Source organism: Primulina eburnea, chromosome 17, assembly GCF_022965805.1.
Source record: "Primulina eburnea isolate SZY01 chromosome 17, ASM2296580v1, whole genome shotgun sequence".
NCBI lineage: Eukaryota > Viridiplantae > Streptophyta > Magnoliopsida > Lamiales > Gesneriaceae > Primulina > Primulina eburnea.
Window position 1 is genome coordinate 13,756,804 of NC_133117.1, and position 23,705 is coordinate 13,780,508.

The 23,705-nt window shown below is 35.7% G+C and overlaps 1 protein-coding gene across 1 annotated transcript; it reads left to right on the plus strand.

The window, feature by feature from the left end:
• Window positions 1–1,268: 1,268 nt before the first annotated feature.
• On the plus strand, window positions 1,269–2,852 carry LOC140818295 (uncharacterized). Its single transcript, XM_073178219.1, has 3 exons — window positions 1,269–1,846; window positions 1,940–2,165; window positions 2,285–2,852. Exons 1-3 carry the CDS (start codon window positions 1,325–1,327, stop codon window positions 2,725–2,727), a joined length of 1,191 nt encoding a protein of 396 aa, XP_073034320.1. The 5' UTR covers window positions 1,269–1,324; the 3' UTR covers window positions 2,728–2,852.
• The last annotated feature ends 20,853 nt before the right edge of the window (window positions 2,853–23,705 follow it).

The window sequence follows — 23,705 nt, forward strand, 5'->3', positions numbered from 1 at the left end:
TTCAAATGACATAACAAAAACACAAAATATCATTCCTATGATCATGTCCAAAATGCCATCCTTCCAACTTCGTATGCATATGACTTCGGGCCACAATCACTGTCCTGGTCCGTCGCTCTTAGCTGCATCACATGAAATAACTGAAATGAGTATAAAACTCAGCAAGTGGAACTCTTACATAGCAATGAACATAGCATACTCTGTAAAACATGGCTTTAAAACATTGAATACCATCAATCTATGAATCATGAATAATATAGTAATAACAATAACAATGAGATGGTATTTCTCTTTTCTCTGGTATGGATTGATATCAATAGTAACTCTGTCTGTGGTGCTCGTATCCCATCGATATAAATCGTCAACTCTGAGGGATATAAGCCTATGGTCGTTGATCAACTAATTGCATGCAATCTCTGACTATATATCTATCAATCCAATAAAACATTTGAAACTCTCTCTTGGCATTTAATCAATCACTTTGAAGTCTATACTCTTTGGCCACGTTTGGTAGGCTTGATTAGCGGAGGACTAATGAAATAATACTGAATTGTCAGCTGTTTGACTGGTTTTTTAAGTTAGTATTGATAACTCCCGGCCCGTGATGTCAACACTGTTTCAGCATGAAAAGATGAGAAAATAGTCCCAAATATTTGATGGTATACACAATCCTCACATGCACAGTACGGCATATTCATTTTTCCCTTCCCCAATTTACCCTTTACCCCATCAACATCAAAAACCCACCTCTTGTCGTCTCTCTTCAGTGGCTAGGGCTCGTCTTCTTCAAGGCGTCGCTACCGTTGACGTGTGCAGTCCGTTTTTCTCCTCCGCATCTGTCTTGTACGCTTGAATTTGTGGAGGTAATTGTTGTAGTTGTTCGACATGGTTTTGTTTGGTAGTAGAATGCATTCTCCCGTTTCTTATTTGCGAGAAAAAGGATTTCTGCTGAATTTTGGTCTCATTCATTTTTAATTGGGATCTTACGGAAGCTTGTGCTATGCTATGGATGTGAGTTTTGTTTTAGTTGTGAATTTCCCCAACTTTTTTTGAAGTAACCTTCTCTGGAATTTGTTAATGATAGTGGATAGAAATTAAATGTATTTCTTTTTTTCACACTCTACGTAATTGTGTCTTCAGTTTTCTTTCTTGCCATTTAATTTCGAAATAATTTGTTCTTGACAAAGAAAAAAATTGGAAATTTTAAAAACTGGTAGTTCAAATAACATTTGCATTAAATCACCTGTGTTAGTTTTCAATGTTCCATTAATTTGTTTGTTAATGACACATAAATTTCCAGTTTCCGGTCGAGTTTACTTACTACATGGATCAACGTAGAAAAATTGTAATCCTTCTACTGGTGAACCATACATTATGTCGATCTTTTTTGATGTTATGCCTCTTAATACGAGAGCATACCCAATTGGTGTCAATTAGTCGACGTGTGCGTCGAAGAGCAGCTGCTTCGTACAGCATGATCGAAAGAGTCAACGCGCAATTGAGCAATTTGCATAGGATTATCGAGGTAGGAGATATCCAATGCGTCAATAACTTAAGGATGAATCAAAGAGCGTTTGGACGGCTCTGTTATTTGTTAACAAACATAGGAGGGTTAGGAGATTCAAGATACGTACGCGTTGAAGAGAAAGTGGCCATGTTCTTGTCTATATTGGCGCATCATAAAAAGAATCGGGTAGCTGGGCATGATTACGTACGTAGTGGACAGACAGTTAGTGCTCATTTCCATGATGTTCTTAAAGCATTGCTAAAGTTACATCCACTACTCCTTGTCAAGCCGTCTCCTGTCGACGATGATTGTAGAAATGAAGCGTGGAGTTGTTTTAAGGTAATACCTCATTTGTCACTATTTCATTTTGCTCTTTTTGTTTCCTAAGTTTCTGATTAGACTACATCTATGTTTCTTAATAATTGCTGACAGGGTTGCCTCGGCGCATTGGATGGAACCCATATCGGTGTACACGTCCCTTGCCGAGATAAAGCAAGATACAGAAATCGAAAAGGTACAATTGCAGTTAATGTATTGGGTGTATGTGACCGAAATATGAATTTCATATACGCTCTCACGGGCTGGGAGGGATCCGCGGCAGATGCTCGAGTTTTAAGAGATGCGCTAAACAGGGATGATTCATTGAGAGTTCCCCGAGGTAATATCTGTAATTTTGCTGTTTCTAATTCTTCAATCATTTTGTAGCAACAGTATGAACTAATGATTTATTTACAAATATTTGCCAACGTTTTCATTAGTGCTTTTCCGACAACGCAGGTTCTTATTATCTATGTGATAATGGATACGCAAATGTTGAGGGTTTCTTGACGCCGTATCGCCGTGTTAGGTATCATCGCGATGCTTGGGGCAATCGTGCTTGCGGTCCACAAGATTACAAAGAGTTGTTCAATTGGAGACACTCTCAAGCTCGTAACGTAATAGAAAGAGCATTTGGTTTGCTGAAAAAAAGATGGGCCATCCTTCGAAGTCCTTCATTTTACCCACTGAAAGTTCAGAACCTTATAATTTTGGCTTGCATACTATTACACAATTTTATACGAACTCAGATGGATGAAGATCCAATGGACAACGTTGAGGAATATGTTCGTAGCCCGGCTAATGACACACAAAATGATTTCATTACCACTGAGGAGTCTTCAATTGGGTGGGATGCGTGGAGAGACGAGTTAGCAATGTCGATGTGGAACTCGAACAATTAACTTGCTTGTATTTGATTTAAATTTTTACGTAATGTACTTTCAATTTCTTTGTATTTGTTTTGTTATGGTTAAGTTACCAATGTGCTGACATTATTCACTCTTGTTCTACACCTACTGTATTTATACCCAAAAATCATTACAGCTTTGGCACTATCGTTTGTCTTATATTTCAGTGTTTATTTTGAGAAGCATTATGACACATTGAAATATGTTGTGTTTTGTACAGAGGAAGAGAAACAACTCTAGCAACTGTATATGGATAGTGGAGCATCGTCGGCGAGCTTTGTCGTAAGGAGCAAAAAACAAGACAAGACACGACGTAGTTGGAATGCCCGAGAAGAAGAGGTACTAATCCAAGCACTGAAAGATGTCATCACAAAGGGCTGGAAAAGTGAGAATGGATTTAAGGCTGGGTATTTAAATTTGTTGGAGAATGCAATGCAGGAATCTATCCCAGGGAATAGCTTACGTGGAAATCCACATATCAATTCGAAGATCCACGTGTGGAAGAAAACATATAGCACTCTAGTTACATTGTTGAGCAAAAGTGGTGTGGGGTGGAACGATTGTAATAACACAATCGATGTCACGGATGAGACATGGGAGACAATCGTCAAGGTATTGTTTTCGAAGTTTATTTTATATATTCGTTACTTAGTTGAATTTCAAATTCTAACTTTTTGATTTGTCGTAGACCGACCCAACGTTACGTTCAATGAGACACAAGCAGTGGACACATTAACATGACTGGTGTGAGATATTTGGAAATGATCGTGCTACAGGTGAACGCGCAACCAATTTCGAGAATGCACTGCATGAGGTCCTAAACATAGATAATGAACTATGTACTGATGCGTGGACACCCGTGACACCTGCTTTTGACACCTTTGTTGCTCCTGAAGACTCTAAATCTGAGAACAATACGCCGTCCTCGATGCCGAAGGAATGCGAAACTTCGAAGAATAAGAAAAGAAAGAAAGCCACTGACAACGAGCATTCAATTGTTGAATCCATCAAAAACCTCCCCGATATAACACAAAACACAATGACCGATTTGATCAACAAGGTTGCTTCAGAGGATAAGCTTTCAGATGCACAAGATCAGGTGTTGAGTGCGTTGGACGAGATGACTCATTTGTCGGAGGACGAGCAAGTGCTTGCTGCTAAATTGTTGTTTAACAACCACAACGACTTGGCCATTTTTCAACGATTAGGTCATCGCGGGAAGATTTGTTTGGTGAATAGGCTTTTGGGCGGACAGTAATGGGTCAAGAACCTGCGCATTTTATGAAGATGAACTGGTAAGAAACGTACATGTATCACCTCTATGATTCTAATCTTTTTGATGGGCTTCGATCCAGTACCTGTTATGGTGATGTGTTTTGATCATTTGCAGTACGTTTCATGTATGAGCACATTTGCCTTTGGTACTATGTAGTTAATGTAATGTTCGATTCACTCCCAGTAATGCATTTGTGGTAACATTTCAACTTCAGTGTGCTACTTATTCATACTGTGGTAATTTTTTATTGTGCTCAACATTAATGCATTCGTATAGAAAACATAGATTGAAATGAAATGCACAATTTGCACGTACAACACGCCTTCATCATTACAATTCAACGTTCATATACAAAAGGTTGCTACAAATTCTGATCTTCCCCAACGTCGGAAACATTACTGACAACGTCACTAATATACATACATGGAGTCAAAAGGGATAGTACTATACCATGCATTCAAAAGGTTGGGGCATGACCGAAACCTATTCTACTGTTACACATGCTACCCAGTGTCGTCAGTGGTGAGGTCAATGACGAGGATGTTCGATTTTCCATGGGCAGCCAATTTCGTCTTGTATTCTTCACCTTGGGTAGCACGATGAACTTTCATCTTCGTTGTTTCGTCAAGTTCTTTGAAGTCGGCTTGTATCTCCCTTGTTGGGTGAGTTAACTTCATTTTCTTCTTCATGTTGGGCTCATCAGATGAAGGGTGAAGCATATCAACACCCTGGCATATCACTTCACACTTCGCACGTTTCTGAACCTTGTCGGTTTCATCGTCGGAACAGAGATCGATCACCGGTACAACGTAGGGGCTATTGACTGTATCTTCAGAGCCAATGTTAAAAGTAACAGACATGTTTACGAAGAAGTTAGAATTATACATGGAATTGGAGGTCTGTGCATGCGTACATGAGAAAGAAATTGGCTTTAAATAAACAAATTTAATGGAGAGCAACTTACCCAACTGCTTGTATTAATGACAAGTCTTTCAACCTGTTCACTCGATTAGGCATATTCAGACGTGTAGTCCAAATAAGATATGCAGATCTATTTTAAACAAAGGGTCCCAGTGTGGAAGGTAATAGCCATTAATAACACATTCAAATATTTACATTACAATTAATGTTTGGAAACCAACCAATTAACACCTACTCGCGTACATTGGAATGAATACATACACTTTCACCATTAATCTGCAAAGAAGTCATCAGTTAATCTAAAATGAAGTAGTACAAAATCTGATAGCTATCTTACGTGGATGAGACAATGAAGAAAATCAACAAATTGAGACAACACATACTTACGTGGAAGTACTAAGATAGAAGTAAACATTGCAATCACAAGTCATCTACTGCTCGTCCCTCAAATCCATTTTCTCTAACAACATTGCTATCTCTTCGGAATTCTTCTCCATTTTCTTCGCTAGATTGAGATTTTCACGTGTTAAGTCTGCTATAGCTTGCATTAAATCTCCTTGTTTCTAACAAGGTTTACGTTCATTTTCACCAGTAACATTTGGATTCGAGGTGGAAAATTTAGTCTTCGAGCACGATGTGTGAAGAGACTGTTTTTTTAAATAACTTTGGAACGCATCTTCAGCCTCTTTCCTAGTCTCGTACCCTTTGAAACAAGCCCCTGGAAATCTATAAACTTCGGAGTTGGCTTCAGACCACTTGTCATATACACCAGCTTGTCTTCCAACAAAAACAACGTAGGCTTTAGGCTGCATTCAAAGGTGTTTCAACACAAACCCGGGAAGGGTTAATTGTATGCATAACTACAAATAAATCATTTGAACCAGTCAACATAATTTAAGAATATAAAACCAAAAAATGTCAGTTAAAACATTTCTTAAATAAGATACTTAAAAAAATTTTGGATTCTGCGAATTAGATACGAAAATCTTGGTTCGTCTTTCACCATTATCTTCACATAATAAGCAAAACAAAAAATCGAACAATAAAGACTGAGAAGACATCACCATGGTAACCTTCGCAGACGTTTGTCTCAAAATCGGTCAATACTTTCACAACACTTCGAATCACCGTTGAAATCTCCTAAGAAATACGATGCACAACAACGATTCACTTGTACAACAAAAATATAATGAAATCGTAGGACAACTGTAATTGTTGGGAGAAAAATGAAATTGAAGTTTGTTTAAAATATTGTACCACTTCGAGTGCAAGAAATTCGATTTCTCAGTAGTCTCCGCTGTACAGAATTGTGCGAGGCCACGGTGATGAAATTGGAAATGGGAGAGAGAGTATTCCACCGACAGGGGATGAAAGGATTAGAAATTGGATTGTTGAAGAAAAAGGCGTGGGCCGTCTATGGGCTTCAGATTTGATCTTCCAAACCTGTTATATCACAGATATCTCATTTATATGTCCAAAGGGCATTTTTGTCATTCCAAGAAAAAATTCAAATTTAATACATCAATTTAAAATCGTACCAAACACCATATTATTTATCCTACCTTACTATTAATCCATATATCTCATTTTGTAATCACTCTGATTACTAATCATTTGCTTATCTCATCACTCGTACCAAACGTAGCCTTTGTATTCCCTTTTTAAATACAATTGAGACATACAATGTCTCCAATATATATATAATTGAATCAATACATAGTTATGAAGGCAATGAAGGGAATAACACATTAAAATCTTTGAAACACAATACATATACTATCATGTGAGCACAAGGGATGAAATTCCACTTACAAACCACAATAACATCTTGAATCTTCCTTTGGTACACCACCTACAACAATAATCCATAAATAACACCAACATCAACTCAATATCCAAGAATCCAAGTCAAATAATCCATTAAACCAACATAAACAACAAACCCAAATCATCTCTCACCTCAAACCAAGAAATAATACAACCAAAAGCTTACCTTAGCTTCCTAGCACCAAGGAGAACTTCAATCTCAACTCAAAAATCCAACTAGATCCAAGAATCAAAGGTAGGAAGTGAAAGAAAATGAAGAAAACCCTTGTTTCTAGAGAGAAAATCGAGATGGAGAGGAAAGGGATGGGAAAAAGTGAAGTCAACTCATCCAAAAAGTGCATAAAATCTCGACCATACCTCTACTGTTCATCACCGCGGGTGCGCTGCCAACAAGCACCGCGGGTGCGCTAAGCTCTCGGCAATCCAAACAGTACCCTGAAAAATACGACCGCGGGTGCGGTCCTGCAAACACCGCGGGTGCGGTACTAACATCACCGCGGGTGCGGTGTACTCACGGCCAAAACACCAAAATCCAACAATTAAGTCCGCGGGTGCGGTCCTTACCATGAGCGCGGGTGCGGTCTGGTCACGGCCAAGAACAATACTAATGCAACTAAAATCGATCCGAAACACTGATACAAAACAACCAACACCATCTAACAACATCAACCATGCCACAAAACAATAATACCAACTATACTATAACCCATAATCACAGCTCTTAACATCACAACTAAACTTAAACTTAATCAATAAATCTATAACATATGAAAACTTAAACCGAACCGTACACCGGGCTCGGCTATTACAAAGAGTCTCAACTCTATAACCTCACAGGTTAATAAATGTTTCAATTTATGGAAACGATTTCTCTCATGGAGTTGGTATACAGATAAATGCTCAGAAAAATGGTTTACAGAATACAGACAGACAGACGAGCCAAACTAATCAAAAGATAGAAAATCCATTGATTCAAAATCTAGTTGTTCTTATTATATATTTTTTTCCTGATATATTTTTTTCTTTTTTTTTTTCATAACATCATGGAATCAGACTAAGTTTATGCTTCTTGACCACATATTTATTTAATTTGTACGATAAATTTCTTTCTTTCTTTCTTTTTTTTTATTTTTTTATGAGAGATATATGGGTCGTAGCATATAACTTAAAAATTACATAGATCTTCAATATCTTTCTTTTTGTATTTTTCTCCTCTCTTTTTTTCAGGAAATATCATTTTTTTTTCAAAATTATAAGAACTCAAGATCTAAACAATAGATAGTCTCTCTCATGATCAATAAAGGCTCGAAAGCTGTTTTCTCAGTCCTCTCCACTTACTCACAAAATATGTGTGAGTTTAAAATTTTAGGCACTCTTTTAAGGTATATCTTGGGCCATATACTTTAATACCCGATTTTATCACAATGGTTAATCACTCAAAAAGATTTCATAAATCATATTTTTATATTGATCAGAATATTAAAATTGACTTATTTTTTTCAAATAAAAATTAAACATCCTTAGATAGATTAATACATTTTCTAATTTAAACCTTTCAAATATGTAATGTATGATATTTTTCCAAAAATTACAAAGATACAAACAATAAACATGATTTTATTATAAAATAATATATATATTTTTATATTTTTTTAATTTTTTTTATAAGTTTGTTCTCCCCCCAATCAGAATATGTCATTGTTCCTAATGTCAAAATAACTATTAATAAAGAGTACATAATGAAAGAGATATCACCTGGAATTTTATTGAAGATAACAAATTGAAACAAACGCAAACCAATCCACGACTTTTGAATCAATGATCCAACTTTCTTTTCTTACCGCTTGATTGCGACCAATTGATCTTTGTTATCATCGGATCATGCTTATGAATAAAAGCTTCCAAATTATCAATTAATTTGTCGGCAGTCGAAGCACAGATGAGCATCCGTCGTGAATTGTCTGAAATGAAATTTCGTTCCACAGCTTTATCAAGAAATGTCAACAAACTGTCATAATAATTATTGATATTCATCAAGCCCACAGGTTTATTATGGATATTAAGTTGTGCTCAATAAATAGTGTGAAAAATTTCTTCTAATGTACCAAAACCACCTGGTAGTGCGATAAAAGCATCAGAATTTTCAATCATTTGAGTGATTCTTTCATACATAGAAGAAACTTTTAATTCCTCCCCAATCGTAACACCTGTAATATTTCCTTCAGCTAAAGCTGTAGGAATAATACCCAAAACCTGACTACCTCCAAGATGAGCAGATGTTGAAACAGATCCCATTAACCCAATATTACCTCCCCCATATACCAAGTGAATTTTTCTCTCAGCCAATATCTTTCCAAGATTATTCGTTACTTCTACAAACACTTCATTTTTTCCAGGACTCGACCCACAAAATACACAAATATTTTTCAATGTTTGTGTAGAGGATCCATCCATGTTTTTACTTTCTTTTTTGGTCTGCGAAAATAGAGAGAAAGATGAGAGATTTTATAGGGGTAATATGTTATCATAACAAAACTATGGGTCACAGCTGTAAACAGAATAAATAGTAAAAAAAAATTGACACACATGCATAGAAACAGTAGTGTGATTGTGGCTCACAATTTTCCTCTGGTTTTGCGTCCAGAAACGGCTTCAACGCCTTCTATGAGTCGAGGATGTGCTTCCCATACAATTTTCTTATAAATTGGCAAATAGGGTCTTTTTTAGTCAGATTCCCAAGACTATGACGCTCATCTTGGAACTGTTTCCATAAACGGAGAAGTTCAATATGCACATGTCCACTAGAATGCGTCTCAAGAGTCAATAAGATGTTATCTAAAGACTCTTTACTCAGCCCATTCTTAATGAAACCAATTTTATCTTCTCTGTTATTGGATACACATCCCAAAGATCTGCATCGTTTGTCAGAAGTCCATCTCGCACACTTATGACAAACCCCTAAACTTTTGGCCCTTCGTTTTTTCGCATAAGTGTTTTTTCCTAATCCAGGCAAATACCGAATGAGCAAAGATTGAGGAATTTCTCCTCCTAATCGGACCTTAGCTTCTATTATAAGACGAATATCTTCTGGAATTCCTTTTCGCATTAGCAATCTCAATCCTTCACACCTTCCTGCATACATTTTTCTTAGAACATTTTCAGAAACAGAGGGAAAATATTTACAAATTTTTGAGAGAATTTCATCCATTTTGAAAAGAAAAGAAATGATTTTTTTTTTTAATTTTTTGTATCAGCAATTGTGGGAAACTGATTTAAGCGACTATGAGAGTCACAGAGTACCGTTATCCGCCATTTAACCGGGAAATAAAAAGATTAAAAAAACCTAAAATAAAAAATAACAAAATTAAATGCAACATAAAAATTTAAGGATCAGAAAGAGAAATAAACTCTTCTTGAAAGATTTCATTTTCCAAAAATGGTTTAAGCCTTTGTCCATTCACTTTAAAAACATCATCATTTTTAGGATTTTCAATATCCACAGCTCCATAAGGATATACTTGCTTTACAACATATGGGCATGTCCATCTTGATCGTAATTTTCCTGGAATATGTGAAGTCGAGAATTATAAAGCAAAACTTTTTTACAAATCTCAAAAGATTTTCTAAGAATTGTTTTATCATGAAATGACTTGATTTTTGCTTTATAAATCCTTTAATTCTCATACGCGTCATTTCTGAGTTCATCAAGTTCATTAAGTTGCAATTTACGCAATTTGTTGGCATCATCCATGCTTGAATTTAAAGTTTTGATCGCCCAATAAGCTTTATGTTCCAATTCCACAGGCAAATGACAATGTTTTCCATAAACCAACCTATAGGGAGACATATTCAATGATGTTTTAAAAGCTGTTCGATATGTCCAAAGTGCATCACTAAGTCACAGAGACCAATCTTTTCTATTTGAGTTAACAATTTTTTCCAAAATTTGCTTTATCTCCCTATTAGCTAATTCAACTTGTCCATTTGTTTGAGGATGATAAGGAGTAGTTACTTTATGAGTAATACCATATTTTTTTCATTAATGAAGCAAATGATTTATTAACAAAGTGAGTTCCCCCATCACTTATCATGGCTCGAGGAATTCCAAATCTACTAAAAATATTTTATTTTTAAAATTTGATGACGATTTTATGATCATTTGTTCGACATGGAATTGCCTCTATCCATTTAGAAACATAATCAACTGCAACTAAAATATACAAGTATCCAAACGACGGTGGAAAAGGTCCCATAAAATCAATTCCCCAAAAGTCAAAGATTTCAATTTCAATGATAGGATTCAAAGGCATCATGTTTCTTTTTGAAATTGCACCCAATTTTCGAAAATTTTCACAGATCTTGCAGATTTCGTGGGTGTATTTAAACAAAGTGGGCCAATAAAATCCACACTGCAAGATTTTTGCAGCCGTTTTCTTTGAAGAAAAATGTCCTCCGCATGCTTCTGAATGCAAAAATTTAATGACACTACTTACCTCATTGTCGGGTATGCAACGTCGAAAAATTTGATCTGGACAATACTTGAACAGATACGGATCATCCCAATAAAAGTTTTTTACCTCATTCAAAAATTTTCTTTTATCTTGGGAACTCCATTGCGGTGGCATTTTTCCTGTCACAAGAAAATTTACTATGTTAGCAAACCAATGTGTAGTAGTAACTGAAAATAGATGTTCATCAGGAAAATTATCGTTAATTGGTGTCATTTCACAAGATGATCCTGTTACTAGTCTCGATAAATGATCGGCTACGACATTCTCGGTTCCTTTTTTATCTTTGATCACAATGTCAAATTCTTGGAGCAACAAAATCCATCGTATCAGTCGTGGCTTTGCATCCTGTTTGGTCAACAAATATCTAATAGCAGAATGATCAGTAAAAACAATAGTCGTTGATCCAATCAAATAAGAACGAAATTTATCTAATGCAAATATTACAGCAAGTAGTTCTTTTTCAGTTGTAGTGTAATTCATTTGAGCATTGTTTAAAGTTCTACTTGCATAATATATCACCAAAGGCTTACCGTTTCTTCTTTGACCCAGTACTGCACCGACTGCATAATCACTCGCATCGCACATGATTTCAAATGGTATAGACCAGTCAGGAGGTTGCATGATAGGAGCTGATGTTAAATGTCGAATGATTTTATCAAAAGCATTTTGACATTCTTGAGTCCACTCAAATGCAGTGTCTTTTGTTAAGAGGTTACAAATGGGTTTAGAGATTAAACTAAAGTCCTTTATAAACCTCCTATAAAATCAAGCATGTCCCAAAAATGAGCGAATTTCTTTAATGGTTTTTGGAGGGGGTAAATTGGCAATGACATCAACTTTTGCTTTATCAACTTCAATTCCATGAGATGACACGACATGTCCCAAAACAATTCCAGAAGTAATCATGTAATGACATTTTTCCCAATTTAAAATAAGACATTTTTCCTCGCATCTTTTTAAAATTTTTTCCAAATTTTCAAGACAATTATCAAATGTATTCCCAAAGACAGTTAAATCATCCATGAAAATTTCCAAACAATTTTCAACCATGTCGCAAAAAATGCTTAGCATACATCTTTGAAATGTTTTTGGGGCATTGCATAATCCAAATGGCATCCTTCTAAATGCAAATGTTCCAAAAGGACATGTGAATGTAGTTTTTTCTTGATCTTCGAGTGCAATGAGAAATTTGATAATAACCTGAATATCCATAAAGAAAACAGTAGTATGGATGACCTGCTACTCTTTCTAAAATTTGATCCAAAAATGGTAATGGAAAATGATCTTTTCTAGTGGCGTCATTTAATTTTCTATAATCAATACACATCCGCCAACTAGATGAGACTCGACTTGTTAACAATTCACCTTTTTCATTTTTTATCACTGTGATGCCAGATTTTTTTGAAACTACTTGTGTTGGGCTTACCCACTTACTATCAGAAATAGGGTAGATAATCCCAACATCAAGTAGTTTGAGAACTTCAGTTTTCACAACATCTTTCATGTGTGGATTTAATCTCCTTTGTGGTTGTTGAGATGTTTTTGCATTTTCTTCTAAGTGAATTTTGTGAGTGCAAATTAGTGCATTAATGCCCTTGAGATCTTTTAATGTCCAACCAATTGCATTTTTATGTCTTTTAAGCATATCAACTAATTTACCTTCTTGATTACTTGATAGTTTGGAAGAAATTACCACCGGATATGTTTCATCTTCTCCAAAAAATGCATACTTCAATTCTTCTGGCAAGGGTTTTAACTCCAATATGGGTGGTTCGTCTTTGTTCTCATATTTTGCCTCAAATTCTTTTTCTGATCCTAGTAACGGGTGATACATAATAAAATCATCAAGATCAATTTCAATATTTTCTTTAACAGTATCGATTGAACAAATATCTAATTGGTCACGAGTACTCCCTTCTTGAATGTTTTCTTCCACAAGAGTTTCAATAAGATTTTTATCTTCACTTTCATCTCCTTTGTCATGTGGTTGCTTACAAAGATTAAACACATTAAGCTCCAAGGTCATGTTACCAAATGACAACTTCATTATTCCATTCCTGCAATTTATAAGAGCATTAGAAGTTGCTAAAAATGGACGACCTAAAATTACAGGAATTGCATTACAAGCTTCAATAGGTTGTGTATTTAAAACTATGAAATCGACAGGATATAAAAAGTTATCAACTTGGACCAACACGTCTTCTACCATACCTCTTGGCACTTTAACAGATCTATCAACAAGTAAAAGTGTTACCGAAGTAGGTTTTAACTCGCCTAGATTGAGTTCTTGATAAACTGAATATGAAAGTAAATTCACACTAGCTCCAAGGTCAAGCAATGCTTTTTAATTTTTCGTTCTCCAATAATACAAGAAATAGTAGGACAACCTGGGTCTTTGTATTTCAAGAAATAGTAGGATAAAAAGTTTCTCCTTGTTTTTGAGTGAAAGAGATGATTTGCCTTTTGAAAGAATTTGTTCTATGCGATGGAATAAACTTTTTCAAAAATTGTTATTGCAATTCATCCCAAGTTCGAATGGATCCCGATCTAATATTTTGTAGCCAAGTTTTAGCTTTATCTTTTAAAGGAAAAGGAAAAAGCTTAAGTCGAATGGTGTTCATGCTACAATTTAGATCATTATATGTGTTGCACACTTCTTCAAATTCTCGTAAATGCATGTATGGATTTTCAAAATCTAAGCCATGAAAGTTGGGTAAAAGTTGGATAATACCAGGCTTAAAATTGAAATGAGATGCATCAGGGGGGAAAACTAGACATGAACGTGCACTAGTACGTGTAGGATTCATATGATCTCTAAGTGTTCTTCGTCTATCATGATCATGTTGAGATTGAATTTCATCTTCATTTTCTTGGATGGGTTCTTCCGCCATGTTTTGTAAAAATAAAGGGTTATTTCGAATGAGTCGACCACTAAGTGTATTTGACCAAATGCTCATGCAAATGCAAATGCAAATGCAAAAGAATAAAAACACACAAAAGCAATAAAAATTCAAATAAAGAAAAATAAACTATAAAGGAAATTAAATAGACTTGAAATTAAATTATACTTCCCCGGCAACGGCACCAAAAACTTGTTGCGACTCTGATTGTTGCACTCCCAAGAGCAGGTTGTCCACAAGTAGTATAATTCGGTGACTCCGATATCGTATCCATAGGGAAGCTAAGGTAATTACAAGTCCACTACAATGTCTTTTTGTTTTGTTTTGTTTTTGTTTCTTTTTAATTTTAATTGTTTGAATCTTTAATGGGTAAATTTTAATTGTTTCAAATTTTAATTTAAGTAGTTGAGATTAAAGGATCCACTCTTGGTATTTTAATAAAGTTAACATTAACGAACAATATTGAAATCCACTTAATAAAATGGTTCCAATATATTAAATAATCATATTTATATTATATTATATATTATTATCTTATAAGTATATAATATATATCAAAACTTATAAATGTGGTCAAGTATTTATTGTGCTATATATATTTGTAAACACTAAATCAAGGTTCCCACTTTAAATGGTTGGTAAAACCAAACTAACATTTAAATGGTACCAAGAAATTAATATTATAATATATTCATATATAATAAATCAAGGCATCCACTTTAAATGATTGTTAAAACCAATCTAACATTTAAATGGTTCCAAGAATTTAGTGTAACATATAGCAACAATAAATCAAAACTCCCACTTATAAGTAGGGTATAAAAATACTTAAAGAAATAAATATAACATAAACAATAAATAATGATTAAATAATATAAAACATAGATTCTTACCTTTTAGTAACCTTATTATCATGCCAAGAGTTTCACCTTTTCATCTCAACTTTTGGAAGTTAGCTATTCATTATTCAAAGTGTAAAACTTTGAATATGAAATTATCATGCTAATTATATTTAAATGAAGAAATAAATGAAAAATATTGAGAGAAATATTATGAACTCAAAAGTTTGTTCATAGAATGAGGGATATCTCAATACATTACAATGCACCCATATTTATAGCCAAATTTGGGGAGACAACCACAAATAAAATATTATTTTTTACACAAAAGTCTTCATTGGTGTTCCAAGATATTATATTATATTACACATCACTTTTGAAAATCTTCTTCTCCGAATTTGCTTCTTCACATAAAAAGAAACATGTGGATAATTGAGTTGTCAAGTTGTGGTATTTTTTTCAAACCATTTGACCAAGTAATTTGACAGATATGGTCAAAATACTAGAGCATGGTAAAACTGCAACTCCTTTGGTAACTTTATTTGTTGCTTAATTTGATCCCATTTGTGAGAAGATTTTTATCTCATGCTTGCTATCAATATTGTAGATATTAACATCAACTTTCTACAGGACCAAGAATCATCTTAATCCCATTTGAAACTCCAAGTTTATTCTTGTTTTATCGAACCTGTAAAAAATAGTAAAAACTTGTAATTACACAACAACTTATATTTTATACAATTTATTATAAAACATATAATATTTAAACATTTAATAAAACAAAAACTATATATTTATATTATAAAACATTTAATTAATGTACAATTTTAATGTTTGTCAGAAATCGAACCATATCTTAAACTGATAGACGGTTTTTAGGAAAATGAGAGACTTTTTGAGAGCTCATGTAATATTTTCGAAAATGTACCTATCGAAATATTTCAAGTGCATGATATTGGGCCTAACTAGCTTGTTTTATTAGATTCCTAGATTTCTACAACATTAGTATTTTCCAACCTAAGCACAAAACCCCACTTTTTTTTTCACTAAAACTTACCCCAAACCCTAGCACACACACCCTAACCCTTCCAGAAGCCACTCGTGAGTTTCCAGTAGCTCTTTGATAGGTTTTCTCAAGGACTTTCATAAGAAACTTCGTCCCGTCCCTCCGATGTCCGTCTCTTGCATCATTTACGTTGTTCTTCGAGCGTTTAATCGCAAAGGCACGCCCAATACCTTCATTTTCTCATTTTTCACATCATAAACATGTTGATTAATTATGCATGATATATTGTAAACCTAATATTTTATGTGAGTTTGGAATTCCTGCAAATAAAGAAAAATGATTTCCATGTTTGATGCTCACGTTTTTATGCCTCATTTTGTAAGGGGCTGTATGGATCGATGGGTAGGAGGCTCAAAAATGCCGAGATGAAGGTGCTTAGGTGTGTGAAATAGATGTGGAACGAGCCCTGGTTAGTGGCCGATCAGGTTTCCATGGCAAGACAATCTACAAGCTTCCCTTTGAGCACTCCTTGCTCAAATATTAAGCCCACCACTTGCATGCTACAACCCCTCTTATTTTGAACTAGAAAAATAAGAGGATTTTCTTTTAGAAGTGTGTATTTCCTCAACAAGCGAAGAAGCAAAATGGAGAGTATTTTTTCTTGAAAATTTCGGCCAAGGTGTGTATAATCAAGGGGAGGATGAGTTGTCTTGGTTGTGTAAAAAGCTAAAAGCACTTTTAGCATGCCAAGCCTTGATTATTGAAAAATTAGTCTCCCAACTCTTTACCTCCCATGTATTTCTATTTGGGTTTATAACAATTATAAAGCCCATGGAATTTTATTTAAATATGTCAAACACATTTGAGACCATTTATCCTTTACTTGATTTTACTCAAGCCCACTAGTTTAATAATTATTTCTAATTGGGCTCTACAAGGTTCAATATCATTTAATTAATTCAACACTTGAATTCATATAATTATTTGGACTCTACTAGGCCCAAAATTATTTAATTAATTCAACAGTTGAATTAATTTAATTTAGTCCATAATAATGTTTATGAAAATCACGATTTTCAAATACATTATTTGTTTGGCCAACTTTTAATTTAGCAACACTTCCTAAAATTAAAAGTTACATTCTCCTTATAGAAGTCTTACTTCTTTTTTTCCTTACGATTATAAACTCCTTTATAAGCCGTTCAACACATTGAACCATTTTACTTCTCAACGGGATCTAGAAAGCTAGTACTTGTATGGCCCTCAATGGTTCATTGATAGAACTAGCCATGGGTTCACATCTCTATGTGATTCGGACTAAACATGTCCTTATACGATCATACCCCAATTTCTCCATTATTAATTATCCACTCCTTGATAACAAGAACGTCAGAACTCAAGTTGATAGTACCCAACCAATCATATTAAACTCCTAGCAGAATCGCTTACATGATTCCCTAGGTATCAAATGATAGTGCCTGCAAGAACCATTCAATTATAGTTAGCGTACAGTACGGTCCCTTCAACTCATATATCTCGACCGATTCGACAACCATTGGTATATCGAGAGTTGTCAATGAATTGATACTATGTGTCATGTTGTAGTTGCATCGATGGTGTAATCTATGAAACCCCTTTCATAATTACCACCATATTCTGATCAGATATTTCAAAATACATACACATGAGATCACGTAGGATATCCATACCCGAAGGTAAGTGGTGAATCCCCGACTACAATGCATCGACTCCTATATGTTTTGACAAAACACCCAACCTTGCCACCTGATGACACCATGAGAGTCGGTAAACAAGTCAAAGTGCAATGCTAGCATATAGAGTGTCAATGTTGTCCCGGGTCACAAGGACTAATGGTGTACAAATATAAACTAAGACGTTTCCACTCGATAAGTGAGAACCACTTGGAAAGTACTTTATGGAGGGTTGTTCAGTGCACTCTACAAGGAGCACCTATCTGCATGTTCGGACATCACAATGTCCCCTACCAATGAAACATGGTACTCACATCGCAGATACTAGTCTCGAACTCGAGCGGCCTATATCCTTCTTAGCGGCAGCTGAATCGACTAGGAACTGTTTAGAATATACACTATTCCAAATATGTGTTTCATGATACTCATCATATGAGCATCTCATATTCTTTAGACTGTTTGTATATTCAAGAATTTTATCTATGCAACATGCATGGGTATACAGATAAAGAAATGCCAAAATAATAATTTTAAATATTATTAAAATAAAGATTGTTTATACATAGACTTTCATTGTGAACACTCTACCAACACTTGGCTTGACGTGCACCTACTCTAACACTAAGGATATATACGAAAAAATTTACGTCAAGGGGTAAAACGGTAAGTTTACAGCCGGAAATTAGTAAACGTCATGGAAGTGTCTTGAATGCTGTTTTATATGCTAATATTATTATTTTCAATGATTATAGATGTTTATGGAATTTTATATGTTAAAATAATTATTTTAAATATTTATAGAATTTTATATGTTTAAGGATTTTTATGTCAAAACATTTATTTTAAATGTTTATGATTTAATATGTTAATGTTGATTTTAAAATGTTTATGGTTTTTTATTATTTTTTATGTTAAACCGTTTATAAATGTTTACGGATTTTTAATATGTGAAAAATGTATTTTTAAAATGTTTATGGATTTTATGATTTAATATGAACGTTTAAAAGATATGTTGCATGCTTGGTTTAAAAGAAAAACGTATATGCATGTTCAAATTTCATAAAGTGATGAAAATATGAAACGTTGAAGAAAGTGAAGTAATTGTGACTAATACGATGATATGTTGGAGATATCGTGAGGGTTATGGTCTCAGTAGGAGCCCGACGATCGTATGTCCATTAATATAAATACAATGATAAGAAGGGGGATGTCGTGAGGGGAGAAGGCCCAGAGGGAGCCCATTTACGGGAGAAGGCCCCAGAGGGAGCCCATTCATGGTAGAAGGACACATAGGTATCCCGTCTATGGGAGAAGGCCCCCGAGGGATCCCCGACAATCGTATTTCTATATTATGAGGATAGGTCAAGGCCAAGTTGACCGGTGAGAGTGTTGCTGGTGTTCCTGCCGCCCTGGTTGGGGGCTTGGCCAGGGTCAGGTTCGAAGGCTAGGTAGGGTCCTAGGGTGGCTAGTGTTCGAGTTCTAGGCTGGAGGAAGGAGCCCACCTATTGTGGGACTCCTCCCACATCCACTCATGGCTACGGCACGGGGGCTGCGAATTGATAGGGGCTGGGCTTCGTGGTCTGGCTAGTACCCGAGGATGGTCCAGAGAGGGGTAGGAAGGGTCAGGGCTCAGTCGTGGCTCGATCAAGAGTCCCACGCGAAGGAATTCCTTGCGCCAAGGATGACAGCGCGCGGCTGCTGTGCTCGGACAGGAGGCTTGTCGCACTGTTCAAGGGCCTGGGCTGGGTCACACAGTGGCTCAGGGCGGCCAGTGAGGGTTAGGAAGGGCTGGGCTCGGTGGTGGCTGGGGTAGAAGCCTCCATGCTTAGATGGCAGCAACAACGGGAGAGGAGATGGTATAGGCGCTGTTCTCTTCAGGTGGTTTGTCCGCTGGTTCAATTGGTTGGGCTGGTCTAGGCTGGGTCTAGGCGTGGTCTAGGGATGGCTAGGGTCAGGTTCGATCGATGGTTAACCAGGTGAAAGGGTCCTCGTTGGGTTAGGAGTCCTAGAAGTGCAAGAAGTCTCACCCACACACACGCACAGATTTGGGTCGGTTACCAGTAGGTTTTTGGGCGGGCCAGGGCTGGTTATTTGGGCTGGGCTTGGTCAGTATGGTTCCTAGGTGGGTTGGCTTGGGTTTGGCTTGAGGTGGGTCGGGCGTAGCTCGAGTAAATCGGGAGAAGGCCTAGAGGGAACCCATTTATGGTAAAAGGCCCTAGAGGGAGCCCGTCAATAGGAGAAGGCCCCGAGAGAGCCCCGACGATCGTATTTCCATATGAGGATATGATAGGCCAAGGCCCAATTGACTGGTGAGAGTGTTGCTGGTGTCTCCGCTGCCCAGTACTGTGGTTACATGTAGATGGATCCATCGCCCAACAAGTATATGTAGATGAACACGAAAGTCACTATTAATGATCTGAATTCAACGAAAGGAAAAAGAAATATGTATATTGTGAGGATAATATGAATATGAATATGTTGAGGATGATATGAATATGTTTATGAAAAAGGATCATGAAAATGTTTTTAAAGTTTATGCATCATGAAAATGTTTACGAAACTGTTCATGTTTGAAGTATATGCATCTTCATGAAAATAATATTTTAAGTACAAGTATTTTCACTGTTATATGTGATTTGTATACGTATTATGTTGTTATAAATATTATGGTGTGTTTAGTCTTTAGACTCACTAGGTGTGATTGATGCACTCACTAGGTACGATTGATGCAGGTGATATTGATAATAATGTTTATAAAGGTCTTGATGGTTGAATTTGCTGGATTGATGGTGCACATAACCCGGGGACCAACGTTAGTTTTTTGCACTAGTTATGTATTATGATTTTAAGATAATGTTAAAGAATATTTTATGAATTTATTTTTGTTTATGAGAGGTTTTTGAGAGGTTATAGTATGAGCTATACTTTTCAAATAATGTTTTTAGGTTGGTAAAACGTTTGTCTATTTTACGATTTAAAATATCTTCCTTTGATTTTTAAATGTTAGTTGATTGTTTATTTTTAAAATGGTAAAAGGTATTTTCAAAGTATTTATATATATGTAAGAGGGAAAAAAAATATTCTATTACTTTTTAAGAAAACGAGTAGCAGACGTTTCACTGCGAAATAATGAACGATCTCAGCAAAATAAAATTAAAAGATATTCCGTTGAACAATATCCAAGCACATATATAAAAAAACAACAAACAAAAGAAATTTAGATGATCCAAATTCCGCACAAATATGGCACGCAAGACCAGGTCATATTTCCTAAAGAATGATACACAAACTAGTGGCAGAAGTCATGTTTGACTTGTCAGACATAAATTCTCAACCTACTTTTTAATATTGTTTAAACGGAAAATTACCAAAATGACCAACACTCTTTTTAATAGAATATGGGGATGTCCTGCTTAGGTAAAACAGACAGTGGGAGACAAATGGATAGTAGATTCATTATGTGCTACTTTGTGTGATATCCAAATAACTTTGTTGGATACTATTTCTATCATCCCAAGGAAGAAAAAGTGTTTTCTTCAACAAATGTCACATTTCTAGATAAGGAATTTCTATTAGACAGAAAAGGAAAGATGATAAAACTTGAAGAAATTCAAGATATTCTCTTAATTATAGAAGTTGAACCTAATCCCCAACAGCCAATATATGAAGTATATGCACTTAGAAGGTCTGATATGATTGTTAGATGACTTACTAGATATACGCTTCTTCATGAACAAGGCCATGATGAGCACTGTTATGGAAGTGAGACAATGAACTTCAAAGAAGCGACATCTTATAATGATTCATCCAAATGGATTAAATCATGCAGTCTGGAATGAAATCTATGTATCCAAACCAAGTTTGGAAATTAGTAGATCCGCCTGAGAGAAACGTTCCCATAGGATGCAAATATATTTACAAAAGAAATCTTGGGGCATATGGGAAGGTGTTAGGATCAAGCTCTTATCAATAGGCCAAAAACTATAGCTGTTAGCCAAGGTGCAACTTTATTTCCTTATACTTGTGGCAGCGCAGAGTGCACCTATTTGGGTGCTAATAGGTCGGGTTGTTAGGCCCATGTGTCCGAGGAGGTGCGTGTCTATCTGCTGGTGCCGTCTCATGTCCTTTAGAAATAAGTCTTACCCTTTCCATACCATTGGCATTGTCCCCATCAACGACAGTATTATTCGTTAAGATTTGTTGTCGATCTTTTACGATCCATTTCGCCAACCAGATCAAGCGACGCAAAGTCAGCAGCTTGACGCATGAGAACTTCCTAGGATATCACCTATCCTAGTACTACTCTCACTCATGCACGCTAAACCCAACATCCCCCCTTCCCCAAGAAGTATAGAAATATGCTTCTTGGGAGATTTGAACCCATGACCTAGCTATGATGTTAATTTTTAGAATCAACCGCTTACCACTAGGCCAAAAGCTATAGTTGTAAGCCAAGGTGCAACTTTATTTCCTTATACTTCTGGCACAGCAGAGTGCAACTACTTGGGTGCTAATGGATCAGGCTGTTAGGCCCATGAGTCTGGGAGGTGATTGTCTATCTGCTGGTACTGTTTCATATCCCTTAGAGATCAGTCTTAACCTTTCTCTATCGTCGGCCAAAGGTAGGTTTGAATAAAAACCTCGGTTTTCTTTTAAAATTTCTTCTCTGAAATTTTAATCAGTTTTTTGAGGAACTAATCCGAGAATCTTGTATGTCGATATAAATCAGTCAACTTTAACAAGTGCGGAATGAGATTAAAATATATATTGAATACCTAATTTCGGAAATTTCAAATGCTCTTACGTGAACATGAGGATAGGATTTGACCTCAAGAATTTGATATATTACAACAAATTTTAATAACCCACTTCAGTTGGTTTTACCGACTTCCAAACTGAAATTTTCAGTCTAACACTCCTTAAACAGTTTTAGAACTAAAAGATGCTCTAATTCATAGACTGAATGCTACTATTAAATATAATGATTGTACAACTAAAATATGTGATCTCTGATCTTGAGAATATGCTCGTGAGGTGTATCGCAATTTATTGGTTTGATAGCTTCGCGTGTTCCCTTGTTATATGTCACCATCCATCTTCAACTGATTCGATCATCTATATATAGTCTTCGAACTCATTGGTCACATTGAATGCTTTTAATGTCCATTTGTTGACAAATATCTGTTGAATCTTCGTGCAGTAGCTTTATCTGACAGTAGTACGATGTTTTAAAATTGTTCTGTTCTGATACAGCTATTTATCTTTGGTACGATCGGTCAAATTGTATGCTGATATTTTAACTGATGTCGTGGCCATCTGATGAGAAGTCAATTGATCATCTGATCATTTTATCTGGGCATTATGGTAAATGATTTCCTATCAGTTACGAAAGCTTCAGTTGAGAAGGGTTTTTAGTTCAGTTTAAAACGAAGTCTTTAACTATGTTTGTTCAATCAATTGGATTCTTCAGTTGCTTTAAGATTAATTTGTCAAACTCTGAAACCTATAATATTCTAACATTTTCCCCCTTCCAAGAAGTACACAAATATGTTTCTTGGGAGATTTGAACCCATGACCTCGATCTGATGCCAATTGTTAGGATCAAACGCTTACCACTAGGCCAAAAGCTATAGCTGTTAGCCAAGGAGCATTTTTATTTCCTTATACTTGTGGCAGCAGAGAGTGTACCTACTTGGGTGCTAATGGGTCAGGATGTTAGGCCCATAAGTCCGGTAAAGTACGTGTATATCTGCTCGTGCTATCTCATATCCCCTAGAGATCAGTCTTATCATTTCTTTACCCTTGGTTCTGTCCCCAGAAGAGAAAATATTACCCGTTAAGATTTGATGTCACTCTTTTACGGCTGACTTAGCCAACGAGATCAAGTGGCGCAACGTGAGCAGCTTGACACATGAGAACTTCCCAAGAGGTCATCTATCCTAGTACTACTCTCACTCATGCACGCTAAAACTATTAGAAG

Coding starts and splice junctions, on each gene's coding strand:
- LOC140818295 (XM_073178219.1), top strand. CDS start 1,325: ATGGATCAACGTAGAAAAATTGTAATCCTTCTACTGGTGAACCATACA. Junction 1,847..1,939: donor AAGCGTGGAGTTGTTTTAAG/GTAATACCTCAT, acceptor AATTGCTGACAG/GGTTGCCTCGGCGCATTGGA. Junction 2,166..2,284: donor TTCATTGAGAGTTCCCCGAG/GTAATATCTGTA, acceptor CCGACAACGCAG/GTTCTTATTATCTATGTGAT.